The following is a 19,965-nucleotide window of genomic DNA, read 5'->3' as shown; positions in this document are numbered from 1 at the left end:
ATATTTATAAAGTACTAAGAACAATGATGAACACAGAATAAATCTTCACTAAATACCAGTTATTATTGTGATCTATTATTATTTATATAACCTGAACCCTGATCACTGTGATCCAACTGATGGGCAATCAACAGTCATCCTTTGAGGGGCTGTACTGATAACCTTATCCCCTTCGGTTCAGCTAATGTTTCAGAGATTGTCCCACAAATGACATTCTTTTTTTCCTCCTATAACTACTCAGAATTTTTGTTATTCAATAGAGCTTTTATTTTAATTGATTTGAAAGCGGTCCAATATCCTGTTAGCCACCCCTGCCCACATATACATGTATAAAGAGAAGAGACATATTATTCTTAGCATAAATCTAAGAGGAAATTGCCTTTCTTAAATAGGGCTCCCAGGAAATAGAAAGCTGGTCCTGCTCTCTTTGCAACAAATGACAAACTAAAGCTATTCATCTGGAAGTTCCCACAGCAAAGAGGGTCATCACCTTTATTTATAGCCTCAGATATCGACACAAAATCACTCCTTCAAATTTCTTCAGGAGTTTTATGAAAGGGGTCTATTTAGAAGAGGGCCTCAAACTAAGGTGTAGTGACATGATTATGGGCCATCTTGGAATTTAAGTGGTTTGTAGTGTCATGATTTTGTCAATTTACTAAGTGAACCTAAAACACAACATTTCAGAGAAATCTGTTTTTCAAAAATTTATGTTCATGTGAAAAAAAAGATGTCTTGGAAAACATATATATTTATATAATGAAAACTGTAATAACAGCAAACACTCATATAGCACTTATTATGAGCAAGCCATTGTTCTACAACATGCTTTCCATATATTCAATCATTCAAACTAGTAATCAAATCTCTAGGCTGAGGGAAAAGTAAAGAAGGTGTAAGCATTTTTGAAAAACAGTGTGAAGAAGAAGTCATCCACTTGTCACATGTCCCAGCAGCTGAAGCCAGGCGTTTTAGGGCTATGGTGACCTGTGACCTAGCCACTAATGGCTGCTTCAGATTTCTACCTGTCGACTAAGAGATGAGGTTCAATTAAACCTTCTGAATTGCATAGCCAGCATCTCATCTTCTAAAACACTGTTTATACCAATGTGAAGTTGTCATGCAATGCTAACCATGCAGGACAGTGTGGCTGGAATCAGGTATAATTGAGTTCCATGTGTTTCCACCCAGGGGGTTGTTTCTGATCTAGTTTCAACATGTACAGCTCCCATCAGGAGGCCTGAGTGATTTCATCACTTGCCCACCAATTTTGAGCCAAGAAAAGCTACATCATTATGTCAAAGGGAAAAAATAGCTTGAATATTCTTTTTTATATAACTGAATTGGGCAAAAGCCGCCATTTATGCTCTACTTTACACCAAGCATTGAGGTAGGTGCCTTAAATATCATTAGTTTCAATTCGTGCAATAACCTCAAAAATAACATGATATTTTAATGTCAAAGATGAAGAACATGGGAATCATAAAGAATTACTAAAAAAGCATCTGAGGTAGAATAAAAGAAATGAAAGATGTCCTTTTGTAGAGTGGAACTAAAGGTGTAAACTCTCTCGTTTTGCTCCCATAGCTTAGCAGAGTGGTGACTGCACAGTTGGACTCAATGCTACATGATCAATGGTGAAACTGACAATCCACCAAACATATAACTTCCTTCTTCATTAATAGTTCTGGCTGGAACCACATGGTAATTCAAATTTATCAAACATTTAATAAAAGGTATAATTTACTTGAGTTCAAAGATGCCAGATTTGTCCTATTTGTTTCATTAATAGCTTTATGAAAGCACTTAAATAATGAGCATAGCACATCTTCAGAGAAGAAGGCATTTTGTGAGGAGGGGGTGAGTCAGGGTGATTAGAGAAACTTCATATGTAAATACTCAGGGATCCTAAAAGACATTGGCATGAAATACACAGAAAATTTGGACAACCCACTTGTAAAAGTAATTATACATCTTTTTATAAAAATATCTGCTTTAACTTGCTTAAGGAGTAGCAAAAGTGCATAGCAGAAATATGCACCTGAATATTTAACTCAATATGTTACTTTCCTAAAAATTCAGTTTCCCAAAATATGATCTGCTGATATCTGAAATGATTTTTATCAAGATACATCTAACAGTATCCAAAGTCTCATAACATCAGCAACTACAATTTTTGTCCGTATTATTTTATATTTGTAATCAAGATGAAAAACAAGCAAGAAAAAGATATTTAAGAAAACCAGTACATCATTACGTTAAGAAACAAAGACCTGCAGGAGGGACACACTATAATGAAAAAATATTCAGATTCGAAGAGGATGAAAAAAACCCCAAAACTTCTATTCCAAAAAAGTAGTTGTAAAGTAGAAACAAATCTCATAAACTAAGAATTTCATAGGAAGCTGTCACATGAACAGAGCCAATTCTGCCAAAAAAGCAACATGCATGAATTATTAAAGATGGGCATGAAAAAAAAAATAGGGATTGAACAGAAAAAGCCAATGTAGAAAAGATATCTCACAAAATGTAATATCGAAAGAGAAACTACTCATGGAATACACTATTAAGACACTATCAAGGAAAGGTAAGATCTGAAGAAAAGCTTACAGTGAAAGATCCCATTGAAGCAATGGAATCTGAAGGTTAAGCCTCAAGAGGAATTGAATTGAAAACTAGGAAACAAAGAAAGAAACACTGAGGGAGAAGAAGAGAAGTTAAACTAGGCTTGGTGCAAGAGCACCAAAACAGCTGTCATCAGGTAGAGTCAGTAACTGCTGTGTCTTGTATATTGGACAACAGACTTTGGTGCAGTGGTACAAAATTAAAATTTACACAACAAATCCATGCATGGAGCAAGACAAATAGGGTTTCTGCTTCATGGAGCTTACTTTCTTGCGGGAGGATGCAAGCTGTACATTAATGAACAAGCAACAAATAGATAAGTAAACAAGAGTCTTTCAGATAGTGATAAGTGTGGAAAGGAAAACAGAGACAGAAAGATTATCTGGAGTACGGCTATTAACAGGATGCTCCTCACTTTCCATTGCATTATAATATTTAACAAAGCAGACAAAAGTCAAGTAAATAAAAAGGAGAGGAGGTTGACAAAAATGTTCTCTCTCTTTTTCTCTCCTCTCCTCTCTCTTCCCCTTCCTCCCTCCTCCCCATCCTCCCACTCTCCCTCCTCTCCCATCCCCCATCCCACCATCCTGTTCTTAGGGTCAGTCTCCCCAGAGAAAGGGCGAGGCAGTAAACTAGTCTATAAGGAAGGGTTGGTAAGACATATAAGCAATGGCTAGAAGAATTGGATCACTTAGCTGTGTTCAAGAAGTAAAAGAAGTGACGATTTGAAGTGCAATTAGACTTCTCACACTGGATTTACTAGGTACTTAAAGTGAGGACTCTATATAAAGAGAATGATAGACTACACTCAGACAGCGAGAGTAGGATTCAGGCCAGAGGAACACCAGCAAGTACTGTAATTAGTAAGAACCTATACTGTTTTCAGCACTGTGTTAATATGCTGGAAAATACTGAAAAAATCAACTTCTATTAAAAAAACCCTAATTGAGAAAACAAAATCAAATATAAATGTAAACACACACATCAATGTACAAACAAATACCAGAGTTTGTTTTATGAACAATGCATGCTGGACGATCTCAGAGAAGATTAGATACAAAAAAGAATGTCATGGTTGGGCATGTGAGAATAGGAGAAATGGGGAAAGAAGAAATTTGAGGGAGAGAGAAGGCAAAAAGATGGGGCTCATGTAATGGACAAAAGAGCAATAACTTTTTTCTCTTTTTCTGGCTAAAACAGAGAGAATGAGGATGCCAAGGAAAACAAAGGCAGGATCCTGGCAAAGGAGCTCAGGGATAGTATCATGAAGTGACCACATCTGTCCAGACAATCAAAAGGCAATGGCTGTAAAGATCAATAAACTGGAGGAATGGAATGGATGGTCATTACAGTTCTAATAATTGTGTAGGAAAGCTGGTTCTGGAGGCTGAGAATTTTGATTGTTGGGGTAGAGGCTGGGGGAAGGAGGATGAGAACACAACCAGCCTGAGTCTCCCAAACCTTCTCTTGCTGAGATGATTGCTGAGGTTCTGCTCCTCATTGGCATTCAGTAGTTGCTCTAAGTGCTTAGAGTATGTAGCTACAATCAGCAGGAAGAAGTCATATTCAAAAGGAGATGCAAGATATGCATCCTGAACCATGTTTTTCTCCAAATGTCAGAGTGAGTAGATTTAAAGTGATATTCTTCACAAGAATGCAAATTAGTTATTTTGTTGTGACTTGAAGTTCTCCTGGCTTCTAAGTGACAGCTACAGAGGTCATGAGGTAGTCGATAGTGGTTAGTCCATATCTACCTCACTCATTTTGTTAACCTAAATAAGAAAATTATTGAATTTTAAGAAACACTGCTTTACAAAGGAAACTAATGCAAATGACCCTAAAACTTGGTATTACGAATATCTGGAATCAAATCCAGGCTATGATTCATTTTCAGGGTCCACTGCTGCTACTTAATGGTACAAGGTTGCATGGAAATAGTATTTATATATTAGTCAGTTATACCATATCACAACGGAGGAGGAGAAATTGTGCACCAACTGGAGTTAAAATGCATCAGCTTGAATTTTAGGGGGACACGGCATGACTCAAATATTTCTTTATTAAATGTATTTCTCTATTAAATGTATCAAGGACTCTACTGGCTGTTTACTCCTGCCATAATACCTTCACTTCCAAAATTCAGAAATATATCACTTATGACAATTTACTGGCAGAATGAGTGGTGGGGACTTTTTGTCAGCAGAAAGGTCAAGTAATTTTCCACAACGCACTGCAATTTTTAAGCTTTACAATTTACTATAGGTGATCCAAGGGAAAGCCTATTACACTGCTATACACAAAAATTATGTTGTGAGTTCTTGCAACGCGAACAGTCAGGTACCAGCCTTGTGTGTTGTCTCCCACTGCTTTTTCTGAAATACATAATCTTGGTGAGTTTTGTTTTGAAAAATTTGTTTTTTAATAAATGACAGGAAATTTATCCAAGTGAAAAGCAAGAACTCATCTCACAGTGAGACACTGTCTAATAGGGTGGGCTTCTAGATATAAATGCAAGACTTTTCTAAGGACTATGGCATGCAATAAAGATTTAGAGTAAAGCAAAGAAAGTAATAAAAAAAGTCGACTAACCTAACCCACCTGAGCTCGGCTCACAGGGGTCAATGTCTTCGTCATCACTGGGACACTCTGCTGAGGCCACAAGGATGTCATCTGTGGTCTGTAAAAGAATCACATTCAATAGATTAATTTAAAGGGACCTAACGGATCCTTTCACGTTCGTCTCATTGACAAGTGAAGCACTGCTTATTTTTACGTGACAGGTTGAGAAACAAAACTCAATATTTGCCTTCCCAAGGACACAGAGCTTACATTTTTCAACTTATTTTGGATCCTTCATGGAAGTATTTGCATATTTGTGAAAACTTGATTATAGCTTAGTTTACATGAGGACACAGAAAGGATGGTAGCCAACGTGTACATATCCATCCATTCAACTGCACAGAGAAGCCTCACACAGTAGCGTAAGAGGTTTAAAGCAAGCTGGCAGAAACAGATGATTTGAAATTTATTACAGCCCTGGAGTGCTACAATGTACGCATCAGTAGGCTTTATGCAGTACTTGGGCTTGGCTTCCTAAAAGCAGAACAGCTATCACATTTTATATTCACAACCAGGTTGAATTTGATGAATCTTTGAGATATAGCTTGTCATTATTAGGAAACACAGATTAAGTAGAGAATACCTTTCACTGATGTAAGAAGGGAAACAAATATAGTCCATTTAAGGTATTTTTCAATTTTGTGTTGAGCTTTCATTCTCAATTCTCAGTTTTGTAACATTCAGATTGTAGGTATCGTTTCCTCAACGTCCTTTTCTTCATTAAGGTTTCATAATAAATAAAAAGTGTATGGGGGGATGATATTTTACAGTAAAGAGGATAGAGGTGACAGTTTTCTCTGTGACATTCTAGTTGCTTCATTGCACTTACAGCAGAAAAGATAACCATCACTGTAATAAAAAGCAGAGTGTGTAAATCCTAGCGGTTAGTCACATAATCAACACATTTACGAGCACCAAAGGTTGCTCTTTATTGCCACTCACAAGCAGCAGTAAACTCAGCATAGATATTGCATGGAAATTTGGAAGGTTTGCATCAGATTCAGCTAATGCTAAGGTAATGCAGAGAGAATTCAAGGTACAAGAAGGAAAATATCTCATTACATTAGCTAAGGATTAAGGAGATTATAATTGTTTAGACAATTATCAGAATCACAACACTGATGAAGTCCTTATTTAAAAGCGGAATTACAGTAATATAGGTCCCCATTTTTAAAAAAGGTAGAAATATGATGACTTACTTTCACTCAAGGAGTACTTAATGTAGTCAGAGATTAAAGTATAAGGAAATAACTGTTAATAATTGCCATTTGAAAAATGGAGACAAGGGATAATGCACTTTTGTGACAAAAATTAGGCTCAAAAATCTTTAATCACAAGCTGTGTAATTACTTGAGAATAAGGAATTTGTTCAGATGCTAATGTTTCACAGTATGACTTTAAATAAATGCAAGCATTTAAATATCATTTTGAGATGGTTTCATGTTTTCTGTTCTTAATTCCTCTGAGACAGTTGGGAGACTGGATTCATTCATTTTGCTGCTGTTATTTTAAAAGAGGGAGTTCAAAATATCAGTTTTTCTGGAATTGTAACTGTTCATGGCAGTGATAGCACACCAACAATTGGTGTGACAGTCACGCAGACATGTTTCATTAAAGGGAGCTTTAAAAGGCAAAAACCCATCCTCTTTCGGCACGAGCACATCCTGCAGGATAACATCTAAACTGACTTGATAATAACAAGTTATTGGATTATGAGCTCTTGCAGGTCAATTGTTCCGATTCACCCCAGAGCAGATAATCCGCTATTTTTCTAGAGCCAACTCGAAGTGGAAAGCTACTTCTTTCTCCACCACAGTGGATACTCTTCAAAATTAATTTCAAGGTTATAAGATAATTTTTAATTTTCCTTGAGGAATTTTGACTATATTGATGAAATCAGTACAGGGCTGTTGTCTTGTCCTTGACAGGGGGAGGAGGAGGAGGATGTGAATAAATTCTTTAATCCAGCACTTCTCATCCCAGCAGCAATGATGTCCCCCTTTCCCCTCTCCACCTGGGTGGGGGGGCACATTTGGCAATGTCTGGAGACATTTTAGCTTGTCACAATTGGGCTGGGGGTGGGAGGGTATGCTACTATTGGCATCTAACGGGTAGAAACCAGGGGTGCTGTTAAATGTCCTAAAACGCACATGACAGTCCTCCCCCAACAACCACGTGACCCCAATGTCAATAGTGCAGAAGTTGAGAAACCTTGCTTTAAAAATTTAAAGACTGTTCTGTCTCACATTTTTCTCATCTGGAAAAAAACAGAAAGTATAATAGTCCCTACTGTCATAAGGATTATATTAGTATACAAAAAGTTCCTAGAATAAGACCACATTGTAAATGCTTATAAAAGTTGTGATGTTATCAACACTATTATTATTTCACGAATGTAGCACCAATTTAATCTTTTTTTGCACTATATTTATAAATAATACAATTTTAGATATTAAACCAGAAGTTATACATGTGAATTATTCTCACCTTTAGACCTCGCATTAGTATTTATATCAAAATATAGTAGCTATATTGGTACTTTGTGAACTAAGCTTCCATCTTTTACTGCCTAGGTTCAAATTCTGAATTAGAAATCAAACATCAAATATAAATAGTGAAGGCTGCTTCTTAAAAGACATTTAAGGGCTAAGGGGCTGGCCCCGTGGCCCAGTGGTTAAGTTCACACGCTCCACTTCGGCGCCCCAGGGTTTCCACGGTTCGGATCCTGGGGGGGGCGACGTGGCACCACTCATCAGGCCATGTTGAGGTGGCGTCCCACATGCCACAATTAGAAGGACCAACAACTAAAATATACAACTACTTAAAAGGGGGATTTGGGGAGAGAAAGGAAAAAAATAAGAAATTTATGGGCTAAAAATGTGTGATTCAGTGCACAGTGTTTCATGCAGACTAAATTATTTAGGCCACACAAGTCAAATTTTGTTTTAAAAGTTAACCTGTGTTCAACAGTCTTTTGAACAATCCCACAGCAAACAAAAAGAGTTAGAATGTTCTCAGTTTTATCTTTTCACAAAACACAAACACAATACCTAAATAACAGAAGATATCATACAATAAATAGTACCTCCTGGAGCCCTGTACAGTTGAAATAAATCGCTTTACAAATATGACCCTATTGTAAAGCTATATTTTAGTTTTTAATGTACTTTTCTTGGTCTAATGAATTTACATTTTTGTTTATCATATTTTTCCTTCAGAAATCAAAAGCCAGCAATTGTCTGTGAATAAAAGATCTCAAATCAGGGGGCGGCCCCACAGCCAAGTGGTTAAGTTTGCCGGCTCTGCTTGGGCAGCCCAGGGTTTCGCTGGTTCAGATCCTGGGCCCGGACCTAGCGCTGCTCATCAAATCATGCTGAGGCAGGGTCCCACATAGCTCAACTGGAAGGAACCACAGCTAGAATATACAACTATGCACTGGGGGGCTTTGGGGAGAAGAAGAAGGAAAAAAAAGATCTCACGTCAATAGATGCCTTGGCAGAAATCATCACGGTGTGAAAAATCATAAGTGGCTCAAGTGTAGGAAAAAAATCAAATTTTATTTCAGAGGCTGAATTGACTGAACAATCTTCTAGCCAAAGCTGCATAATTTAAATTTAATTCACTGTGTTTGGAACTGCCTCTCTATGATATGCTGTTGAGAGAGTGAGAAAGAAATTCAAATATGTCACATTAATCAATTCTATTCTTCAGTATACTTTTCCCTGATGTTTGCAGCCTTTTTCAGAAAAGAGACAACCTGCTGAAAAAGAGAGACTAGTGATCAAGCAAAAGCATGAGTTTTACCTAACCATCCATTTAGGTAAGTGTCCCTAACTGTGCATTTAACCACTCACAGGTCAAAGGGTCATGCTGATCCTCCCTAATTCAGAGCGGTTTGTACATTCACATGGCAAGCATCTGTTCTCGTTCAAAATGTCTACTAACAATACTTAGGTCTCCTTACCTTTAGGTAAAAAATGACTTGGGCAGAATTCAAGAAAAAAAGGCACTGAAACAATTCATCATATGCTATGGATAAACACCAACGTATTATAGGGTAGGAAAATGTAATCAGGATGGAGGAGAAACAATGTTTTTAATGTATAGTAAAAAGTTAGACCAATTTATTTAATATCCAGGGTTATTACAGAGAGAGCACTGGCGACTTAGAAAGCAGAGAAACACTATGTATTTTTGTTGTTTTTTCTCACTTACAGGGAACCTTCCCCTTGCCCTTAATAGAATTTGCTTCATGTTCACTTGATGTGAAAATATAGCACAATTGCCTACCTGCGTGGTAAAAAGATATGATGAGAGGATAGTAAACTTAGCCTGTAATAGTATATCCCCGGCAAGAACAGCATTCCTAGACTTTATTCTTCATGATAAACAGCTTTGCTGAAGACTGATATATTCCCATGAAAACACCTACAAGAAAACTCCACTAGGACAAATCTGCTTGGTGAGGAAAAGAGCAAATTCCAACTGTGCAAAAGATGTCCACTACGAATTTGATGCCTGCGAAGAAATTCTTGATTTTCTCTACAATTTTGATTGAAACTGTGTTTCTAAATAGCAATGGTCTATTTGGCTGTACATCCAAATTCAGCATAAAAAAACTAGTGTCTCAAGCAATGGTGCTCACTTGCATAACATTATCTAGCCTAATCTTTCACTGATGTGACAGACATTTAGACTGAACTGGTTGAGACAACTGAGAGGCTGAGTATGGTGCTAGCTGAAATGTGCTAAGTTTGGCTAACTGATGGACACTTGTCTTTGCTGATACTTTTGTCTATGAGAAGCTGCTCTGGAAGAGAGAAAGCATTCCTGTCTGGCTTTCAGAACTAAATCTCACCAGACTCTCCAGAAAAGATTTATTGCTAGGAGTGTTTCCTTGAAGAAAAAAAATATGCCAGCATTCAGAATTAATGTTACAAATTCCCCAAGCAAGTTTCAACCCACTGTACTGATAACCTATGGGGCAAGAAGTTTCTAGGAGTTGTCACAATTTTCACCAAAAGGAAAAACTGCAGAAAAATAACCCAATTGTAATACATAATACAATTCCCAAACAGTGGGTCAGTTTGATCAAGTCAAATCAATAAAGAAATACACAGAATTGGTAATTTTAGTTAATCGACAATCCTATTAAAGGTGAAAAAGGAATTTAGAGACCCTGCACAGGTCCTATGGTAGTTTTCATTGTCTCACTCAAGTGTCCGGTTCTTATTTGTCAATTGTTTCTCCAAGTAGTAGATGCCACATGAAGATGTCAATCCCATGGCTCACTAACCTGATACAAATAAAAATAATAAACTGAGATCCAATATGTGAGGGTGAATTTTAGCTCCAGCACATGACCAACAAAGAAAATGAGCATCAATTACTCACTAAGAAATATGGAACACCACCTCATCTATGCACAGCATTTTCTGATAGGCACAAAATATGGTCACTACCTAGCAAGGTATAAATTGCAGTTCCTACCTGCAAATAACTTATTATGCCCACTCTATTCTAAAGTATAGGTACAAGTCACTCATTAATATAAATAACAACAATCAATTCAATTCAAATAGCTTATTTTTCTTGAAATGTAACAGTGCTCCTATAACTATTACTTCATTAAATATTCACCAACAACGTACTTATGCAGAATGCAGGGAGAGGTGCTATTATTCTGAGTGTTATAGTTAAGGGCCTGCTCAAAAAAAAATACCCATTTGTACACTTATTTACCCAATTTGAATGTTTGAACATTGGTATTCATGAATATTTAGGACAAAGCTTACATATCTCTGAAAACAGCCAGCTTTCACTTTTCGTTAAGGTTTTTTTTCCCAATTGATGCCTTAGGTTATTATAAAAAGTGACCATAAATCAGCTGTCTGCTTGGGAAAAAGACAGACTTGAAAGCCATTCAATTTTCTCCAAGACTTTCTTGGCTCTTTAAAATGTATGCAATGGTTCCAGAGCACTGAGAGTGGGTTGCATACAAAAACTCTACTATGGTAAAGAGATCACAATCTCTTACTCATTCTAACATGCATTGTTACATGCATTTGATACTGGTCATCCTGATAGACAAAACTCAAAGGGGAAGGTAGGGATGTGGAAATAATGCTACAGAACAATGAATTTAAAGAAAATTATGTGATAAAGAAAAGAACTGAATTCCTGCTGCAGGGGAGGAAGAAATATTCCTCTACCTTCTAGGTTCTTCTGGCTGGCCTAAGAATGAAATTAACATGAGACAGAATAACAGGAGAGAATCAAACAAAGTGTAATAACATGTATACATGGGAGAAACCCAGGAAAATTGAGTAACTGGCCAAAATGGCCAAAGCCACTACCTTAAATACCATCTTCAGCTAAAGACAGAGGACAATGTTGTGGGTAGTGGTTTGGGACTTCAGAGGGAAGGAAGGCAATTGACATGCAGATGGAAAACCTGGCAGAGACAATGGGACATGGAGAAGACTTTGATCAAATGGGCCCTTCTAGGTTTCTCCCTGCCTACCACATCTAGTTCATATTCTATTGTGGTTATCTATGGTGATAGCTCCTTCCTGAAACAGGCCTCCTATCTTAAAGTCTTTTAGGCAGTTGGGGGGTAAGGTCAAAGTTTCTTCCTGAGTCATCTGTCCTTAAAAATAATCAAGCCAAAGATACACATTTTGGGGCGGTAAATTCAGATCCCTTACCCTTCTTGATTAAAAAAGAACATTATATTTAAGCAAAGTTATACAAAATAGAAACCTGCAAAATAGAAACCTGGTATCAGGAAACTTGAATTAAATTTATGTTTTAAAAAAGGTAGTACAGGGGCCGGCTCCGGGGCCGAGTGGTTAAGTTCGCGAGCTCCGCTGCAGCGGCCCAGGGTTCAGATCCTGGGTGCGGACATGGCACCACTCATCAGGTCTTGTTGAGGTGGCGTCCCACATCCCACAACTAGAAGGACGTGCAACTAAGATATATACAACTGTGTACAGGGTGGGTTTGGGGGAGATAAAGCAGGGGAAAAAAAAAAAAGGAAGATTGGCAATAGTTGTTAGCCCAGGTGCCAATCTTTATAAAAAAAAAAAAATATAGTACATCTCTTTTACTATTTCTTTAAGCTTCTGATAATCTCTATGTTCATATTGCATTTCCATTTTTAGCCAAAGCAATATAGGAGGACTGGCCAAAAGAAAAAGTAAAGTTTAGGTTTTCAGGAAAGCACTGGAAAAATCTTCTCTCCTAGATTCTCACTAATTAAAATTTGGGGTTGTAAAACTTCCAAAGACTGCTGGGAGTGGAGTGGAGGTGCTGAAAGGTAAACTAGAATATGCATGTGATTGAATGTGTTCCCTCTTTGTTTTGTTTCTGGACAAAGCACTTTCTGAAATGGGTTTGGCCATTTCCAAATTAAATAAATACTAACAGATGTTTACAATGCAAATCTAGGCTTCTAGCTGTGTCAATATGAATCTCTAGTCCAACTATTGTGACTGAATGGACTAATTAGTCACACACGTTGAACTGAAAATCCTTACTGGTAATGAGGCCAAAACAGATTTTATAATTGTAAAATGCCAGTGATGGATAGTTTCACCTAACGTGCCTCCAAAATCCAGGCTTTCAATGTTGGCATCTAACACGTTTGGCAATGAAATCATATTTTAGTCAAATAGTCACACATCTTCTTGTACTGAGCCAGACCTCAGTGATCATTAGTCTAAGCCCTTTGTTTTACATATCAGGAAACTGAAGGTAGAAAATTACCTGCTTTTGTTTGACCACAATTATACTGTTATTTAATGGCAAAGCTATGAGACTGTGATTGTCTCTTATCCCAGATGACTTCTATCTATCCATTCATCACCCATCCATCCATCTACCTATCCATCCAGCCATCCAAAACCATCTTGTTCTCTAGAGGATTTGGTGTGGTTTATAAACATACATGATGAAATAAATTTAAAATAAGTTATAAGGGGGCAAAGGAGAGTATTGGATTTTAGATAGGTAACCGCTAAAATTGTCATGAAGAAAACACACGTATACAAGGAGACACACATACATAGCTATTGCACAATTTGATATGGCAGCACACTAAGTGGCACTAAAAAGGGAACAAAATGAATGCTAGAGTTCAATTTATTAAACCCAGTTACAAAAATTAAAATATTTATATAACTTCAGTTATTTTGAAATGGAATATACTCAGAAAGTTCCTTATTTACTTGTGGCAATCTTTTCTTAACTCACTTTTTTAAACACCTTAAACATCTTGCCTCCCATCTCTGCACATAAATGCATAACTAAATTCTTGAGGAAAGAAAGAAAATGTAAATTATTGTATCTTTTCCTGTCTATCTTTCCCCTTTATTTGGAACATTGCAGGCCATGCTGTCTACAAAATTAACTCAATGAACTCTTTGTCTCTCTTCTCATTAATCCACTGACGAAAAGTCTCCCAACTTTCAAGGGCTCTCTTATTAACTACTATTTTCACAATGTAAGTGCTAATGAGATATTTATCTTTGTCTCTCTTACATAATCATCATTAGGGTTTTCTCAAATTATCCCTTATTACATCTTAGGAATAAATAATGGATGCGACCATTGAATAGTACTACTGGTTGTTTCTCCAGATACAATCTAGACATGCGTTCATTGATCAGAGCAGTCTCATTTACATGGCCCCAGAACCCAGAGGTTCAAAGTCAATATGTTTGGGGGAAAAAGAAAATAAGATTGGTAACAGTTGTTATCTCAGGTGCCAATCTTTAAAAAAAAACAAGAAGAAGGACCCACAACTAAAATATACATCTATGTACTGGGGGGATTTGGGGCGAAAAAGCAGAAGAAAAAAAAAGTCAACATGTTTGATAAAAATATTTCTTTCCTACTGGATAGTGCCATGACCAATGTCCCCTTGATAGAGCTTTAACTTGGGGATGTATGAGAACTTCTATCCCATACAGTGCTTGGAGTAAGGAATAGCAAGAAATAGGGATGTGTTTGGAAATGATGATGACTTAGTTAACAGAAAGTTGATTTTTGATTTTATTTTTGAGCCACGAGTTGAACACATGCAAAGTTCTACACGGAGCTCCCCTAAATAAGCCAATATCAGAGTAGCACCTTTATGAGTGATGAATGTTTTTCTCAAACAGTGATTGAGAGTAAACATTAACTGGCTCAGATGCTACAATGTTATTTTGTTCATATATTGAGAAGATCCATTCTTTGCTGCTAGAGTGAAACTAAAACTCCAAGCTTCCTTATCTGACTACTTCATTCCTTCTGGTGCACACTTTGGCTTATTAAAACATATGCTGTACTGGTAAACCACTTCAGTTTAATTTGCTGATCAAAAATGGAAAATATATACTACTCTAGAAATCAAGACTCAGTCTGGATCTCATAAGCAGTATGCATCATCTTGGACTGTTTTCTGTGTTTCAATAGTATATAAGAATATATATATTATACATGTAAATATATATACCATATGAATATATATATGTATATATAATCATTTGTATATGTGAATCATAATAACTTCTCTATCTCATAGGGATGTTATGTGGATCAAATTTGACACGTATGAAAGCACTTTGGCAATATGAAAGTTCCCACAATGCAGTGTTTATATGTTATTATTACAACTAATAAGGAATTATTTTTCTTTCTCACATGACTATATAAAGAACAGTTCTGGGGAGCGCTTAAAGAGGGCAGCCAAATATCCACTTAACAACAATAAATTTAATTTTCAGGTCTTGAAATTCTCTTCTTCCCCAGTTGAACAGGATCTGTATCTCTGCATCCAACCAGCCCCTCATGCTAATGCTGCTGTTCTTGGGCTGACCCTTTTTATACCAGGATAGGCTTCCTTTCAGCATTGCTTATTTAGGGAGTATGTATCAGTCTCATTAGTAACCTACAAGACAGGAAATGCCAATCCGTGCCTGGCACTGCGATTACTTCTCCAGGCCGCGCCTCCTGGAGAGTTACTGCACAGATGCAGGGATGCTGGAGTTCCCTCTAAGTTCTCCTCCTTAGTCACATTCCCAGGACTTAGACGACTGTGACAACCTGACTTATTTTATCTCCGCATCCAGAGTTTACTTTTAATTCACGTCCTCTTATATCAAGTGCAAATAAATCAACAGATAAACAGGAAAAACAGATCACTTAGCAAATGCTGCCAATTAAAGGAGAGAGAGACAGAGAGACAAAGAGAGAGAAAGAAGGAGGAGAATGAGAAGGAGAAGAGGGGAGGGGAGCTGAGGGGAGCAGAAGAGGAGACTGATTCTCTAAGTGGGACCCACACAGCATCGGCTCCTTGTAGTGGTTGTATTTGTAGTTATAACACAACATTGTCTATGGTTGTGTCCTCTACATGGATGATAACATGCTAGTTAACTCTTAAAGACACTGAGCAGTATTTTCTTAGTGCATTAGAACAATGGAAGTATTTGCCTTTCCAAATTATGTTTAAATCTAAAAGTATGGGAACTGCTTAGGTGTATGTTTTATCTTATTTCATATACTTCTGTAGGACAGAGTTTATGTCTATGCTTTATGCCTCCAGAACATCTATCACAGAAATTCAATAGAATTGATTAAAAATGTTATCACCATTGATTATGGCTATTATTTCACAATGTATATGCATATCTAAACATCAAATCACATGCCTTAAATATATACAACTTTTATTTGTCAATTATACTTTATTTTATTTTATTGTATTTTGAGGAAGATTAGCCCTGAGTTAACTACTGCCAATCCTCCTCTTTTTGCTGAGGAAGACTGGCCCTGAGCTAACATCCGTGCCCATCTCTCTCTACTTTATACATGGGATGCCTACCACAGCATGGCTTTTACCAAGCGGTGCCACGTCCACACCTGGGATCCCAACTGGCGAACCCCGGGCTGCCGAAGTGGAATGTGTGGATTTAACCGCTGCGCCACCGAGCCGGCCCCATGTCAATTATACTTTAATTAAGAATGGAAAAAGTCATCACACTCTGAAACCTGGCTTATCTTCTTTAAGTATCTGCAATTAAAATAAAAGCATTTCATGAGAATAATTATGAGTGTGAAAATAGAATTAATAAAGTTAAGAGTGAATGATTCATCTTTACTTTAAAAATAGAAGAAATATTACACACGACACTTGAATTGGTAGAATCATTTCAAATAATCTTATTCCTGATGGTCATCTTCTCTAAGCTCACCACATCTAGGTGTATGTTCGTCACAAATGCTCATTTATAACAGCTCATTAAATCTCAAAATAAGGTAAGTATAGATTATTTTTCAGGAGTATAACTCCTAAGAGTGGGAGACGAGAACTTTGGCAAAAAGCACACTTTCTCAAAGATTTTATCTGCCTTCTAACAACTCCAGAAGTGACAATGAAATTTTATAACTGGTTTCCACATTATACTTCATGGCTGGAAATTCATGGTAGAGAAATAGCAAAAAGTGACATTATCTTTAACTGAAAAGAGAGAATGACTGAAAGTTAGAAGAAAGGAAAAGCTAAAGCTGTCTTGCAATATGTTGGTCTGCCTGCATTTATGAAGCATTCCTGTCCCCTGAGAAAGCCATAAGACATAGCCTGCTTTATAGGAACGACTGAGAAAAAATAGTTGACTACCATTCTGAGGTTTTTTTTCCTATATAATAGCCCCCCAACTTTCCCTATCTCCCCTGAACTCTATCACGATAGTCTTAACATTATCTTCATTTGATTGTAAAGAAACTATGCCTTTATAATGTTTTCCTTTAAAATCTACCTACAGGATGAAAGTTTTTTCTTCTTCCTGAAATAAAGTGCATGAAGATAAGGGCTGGCTGAGACTAGCCATCAAATTCAGACTAAGAAACAAGTGCAGGACAGAATGCATTCATAAAATGTATACCTTTTGTTCGATTCTTCCATGCAGTCACTCATTTATTAATTCATTCACCCATTCAGAATCACTTATTGAATATCTTTGATTAATAAGGAGTTATACAGAGGAGAAATATAATAGGGAACCAGACTTCCCTGCCCTGGATTGCATGGAGGCATGCAAATGAAGACCGTGTATGAGCAGAAGGTTGCTCTTTCACCAATGACCATGGAATGAGCAGAGGTGTCAGAGCTAGACAGAGTGGGCTGAAATCCCAGCTCTGCCACTTACTAGCTGTGTGACTTTGGGCAAGTTTTCTAACTTTTCTAGGTTTCTTCCTAAGTAAAAATGAAGTCATTTACACCTATTTTGCATGATTATTATGAGTAATAAATTCTCTAGGGCTGAAGAGGCACACTGTCTAGCACAGTGGTTGGCACTTAGAAGATGTTGTTGAGAGTATTTATTACATAGACACAGCTGGCTCTGTGCACATTCTCACTTTGCTCTCCCTGCAACATGGAAAGAAAAGTTTATTCCTAGCACTGGACTCCTGAGATCTTTAGACACAGACATTCCCTTCACAAAGGAAGAGCAATTTCCTGACTTAAATTTGCACTTTCATGTTTAAACATTCTATAATGGAACAAATTACATATTTGATATGAGAGCACTTTTTAAAACACCTCAAAAAACATCGCATCATCAATATATCGAAAAGCCAAGGAGCTTCTCTTCTTTTCTCTCTAGCTGAATGATGTAACCAAGAATTCATCAAATCGCATTTGTTTCAGAGTTTGGAGACTTGTTGACTTATCTGTTCCAATTCCCTTATAAGAAAGAGAGGGAAACCCTAAGTTGGCATGGTCACTGCATCGCTGAGTGTCTCACTTAGGAGTAGATTCTGGCCTCTTACCTCTCCACCCAACTGACATTCTATTTCATCCACTGCTCCCAGTTTCATGTTTGGGTAAGAGGAAGGTAAAAATAGCAGCAAGAATAATTGGCTACTTTTCCCAAGTTTTTCAAACATGATTTGCATTTTTCAATTCTGCTTTATGTTTTACTAAAAATTTTAAGCAAAGCCTTTGAGAAATATCAGAGAATGGCATCTGCTGACATCACCTAGAACTGCCAGATGGAAAAGCTCTCAGCAACCCATGCAACACCCACTAAGGACCAACAGAAGAACACTCGTACAAATGCTGGGGGAGAATTTCCTCGTCTTCTATTGAGGACTAGGAGCTTCATTAAAGAGCCTGCCTTTGTGTACGCATTTCACCAGATGGCGTCTGTGGCTGAACTCTTCCTACAGGTATTTGAGGGTTTTATTTAGTTATGCCATTGTCTAATGACCCCTTCTTTGACCACTATTCACACTTGTTTTTTCCATTAAAAATGTTGTGATAAATAAAGATCATGTGTAAAACACAGATTGCTAAGTGATTAAGCACGTCCTCTCTGGATGGCTTTTCTCTCTCCAGCCTTGCATTTTACAATCCGTCCCACTCAATTCTGACGTGTTTCCTCGCATTTGCTGACATGCCTCTCCCACACGGCTGTGCCCTTCTCCTTCCCCACACACCTTTGCAATCCCTGTCCTCTCCCCTTCATTCTCATTACTCAGATGCCTGCTGATAAAGGACAAGAAATAAGCTTTCTGTTCACAAAAAAATATGTCATTTGCCATTATAAGAACTTCTGAAATCATATTTCACCTTTCAAATAAAAAGTTCAGAAGACAAGCTTTTCTTGATGGCTCAGTATCACTGTTACGAGCATTAGTACCCAGAGCACAGTACTAGCGATTTCAGATTCCAAAGAGGACAGTATCACTGCCCTGCTCCTTAGGTCCCCAAACAATTCTGTCACCTCTTCGTCAATGCCTACTCTCACTGGTTTTTCTCTTACTTACCACTGTAAGAGTTTATAGGCACCTTTTTCTCAAATTTGCTCCTTCAGATCTGCTTTGAGCTGTAAATCCAGATAATCAAGGTCCTCTACCTTGAGAAATAATAAATTGGCTATAAGAGAAAAAGGGTCAGAGAGGTTCTCCAATAAGAAAGCCTTGGTGATTTAGAGCACTCAGTTAAGGCTCATGGCTTAAAATACACAGGATCTATTAGTTCCCTCAAAATGCAAAGTTCCTTATGAAAGTAGCACATTTATTTGTAAGTGACCTGCCCAGTAACATTTTTACTATCTCATGTAAGATTTTCTTATTTCCTTTAGTCCAAGAAAACTTATTTGAACTAGACTCCAAATACCTCAGTTTCTGTTTTCCAAGATCTAGTCAAACCTGACTGTCTTTGACCTCCTTGTTACCTGAAAGACTGGGAGGTACCCTGGCTTGTACTTCCAGGTAGAACCTGATGCTGCCATGGAGGGGTTCCACTGTATTTACCCAGGGTGGGTGATTCACTTAGTGTATCCTGAGCAAAGAGACAGATGCTTTCTGTGGTAGCCCATTTTCTGGTTTCCTAGGACCAGCTTTTTACTTGAAAATTGAAAATTTGACATGAAAGTCCTACGTATAGCAGCGGAACATTGTTTGACAGAGTGCTGGAAGGTGAGAGGATGGTGCAAAAAGACAGGGCAGGGATCCGCTCTGCTGTACACAGGGTCGCTAGGAGTCAGAATTGACTTGAGGGCAATGACAAGAAAGTACTGATTTGGGGATCTTGTAACACTGCTCCCTAGTGATTCCGTGTATGGACATTGAAGTTGGACCCAAGTTTAAATCTGGTTCTGTGAGAACTTGGGTGATTCATTTAACCTCTCATTTGTAAAATGGAGTACCAATTTTTGCAGTGTAGTTGTA

General features: G+C 37.5%; 1 protein-coding gene across 5 annotated transcripts in view; it reads right to left on the bottom strand.

The window, feature by feature from the left end:
- NRXN1 (neurexin 1) overlaps positions 1–19,965 on the bottom strand; it is a 1,071,934-nt gene that overhangs the window by 20,048 nt on the left and 1,031,921 nt on the right. For 3 of the 5 annotated variants that reach the window (XM_046659961.1, XM_046659966.1, XM_046659963.1), the window contains one exon: positions 5,215–5,302. In XM_046659961.1, coding sequence (XP_046515917.1) covers positions 5,215–5,302 — 88 coding nt within the window. The remainder of the gene's footprint in view (positions 1–5,214; positions 5,303–19,965) is intronic. The other 2 variants (XM_046659962.1, XM_046659964.1) reach the window with 1 other exon arrangement.

The sequence above is a fragment of the Equus quagga genome, chromosome 5, assembly GCF_021613505.1.
Source record: "Equus quagga isolate Etosha38 chromosome 5, UCLA_HA_Equagga_1.0, whole genome shotgun sequence".
Classification (NCBI taxonomy): domain Eukaryota; kingdom Metazoa; phylum Chordata; class Mammalia; order Perissodactyla; family Equidae; genus Equus; species Equus quagga.
The sequence above is the reverse complement of the archived record's forward strand: the minus strand, read 5'-3'. Positions and strand labels throughout refer to the sequence as shown.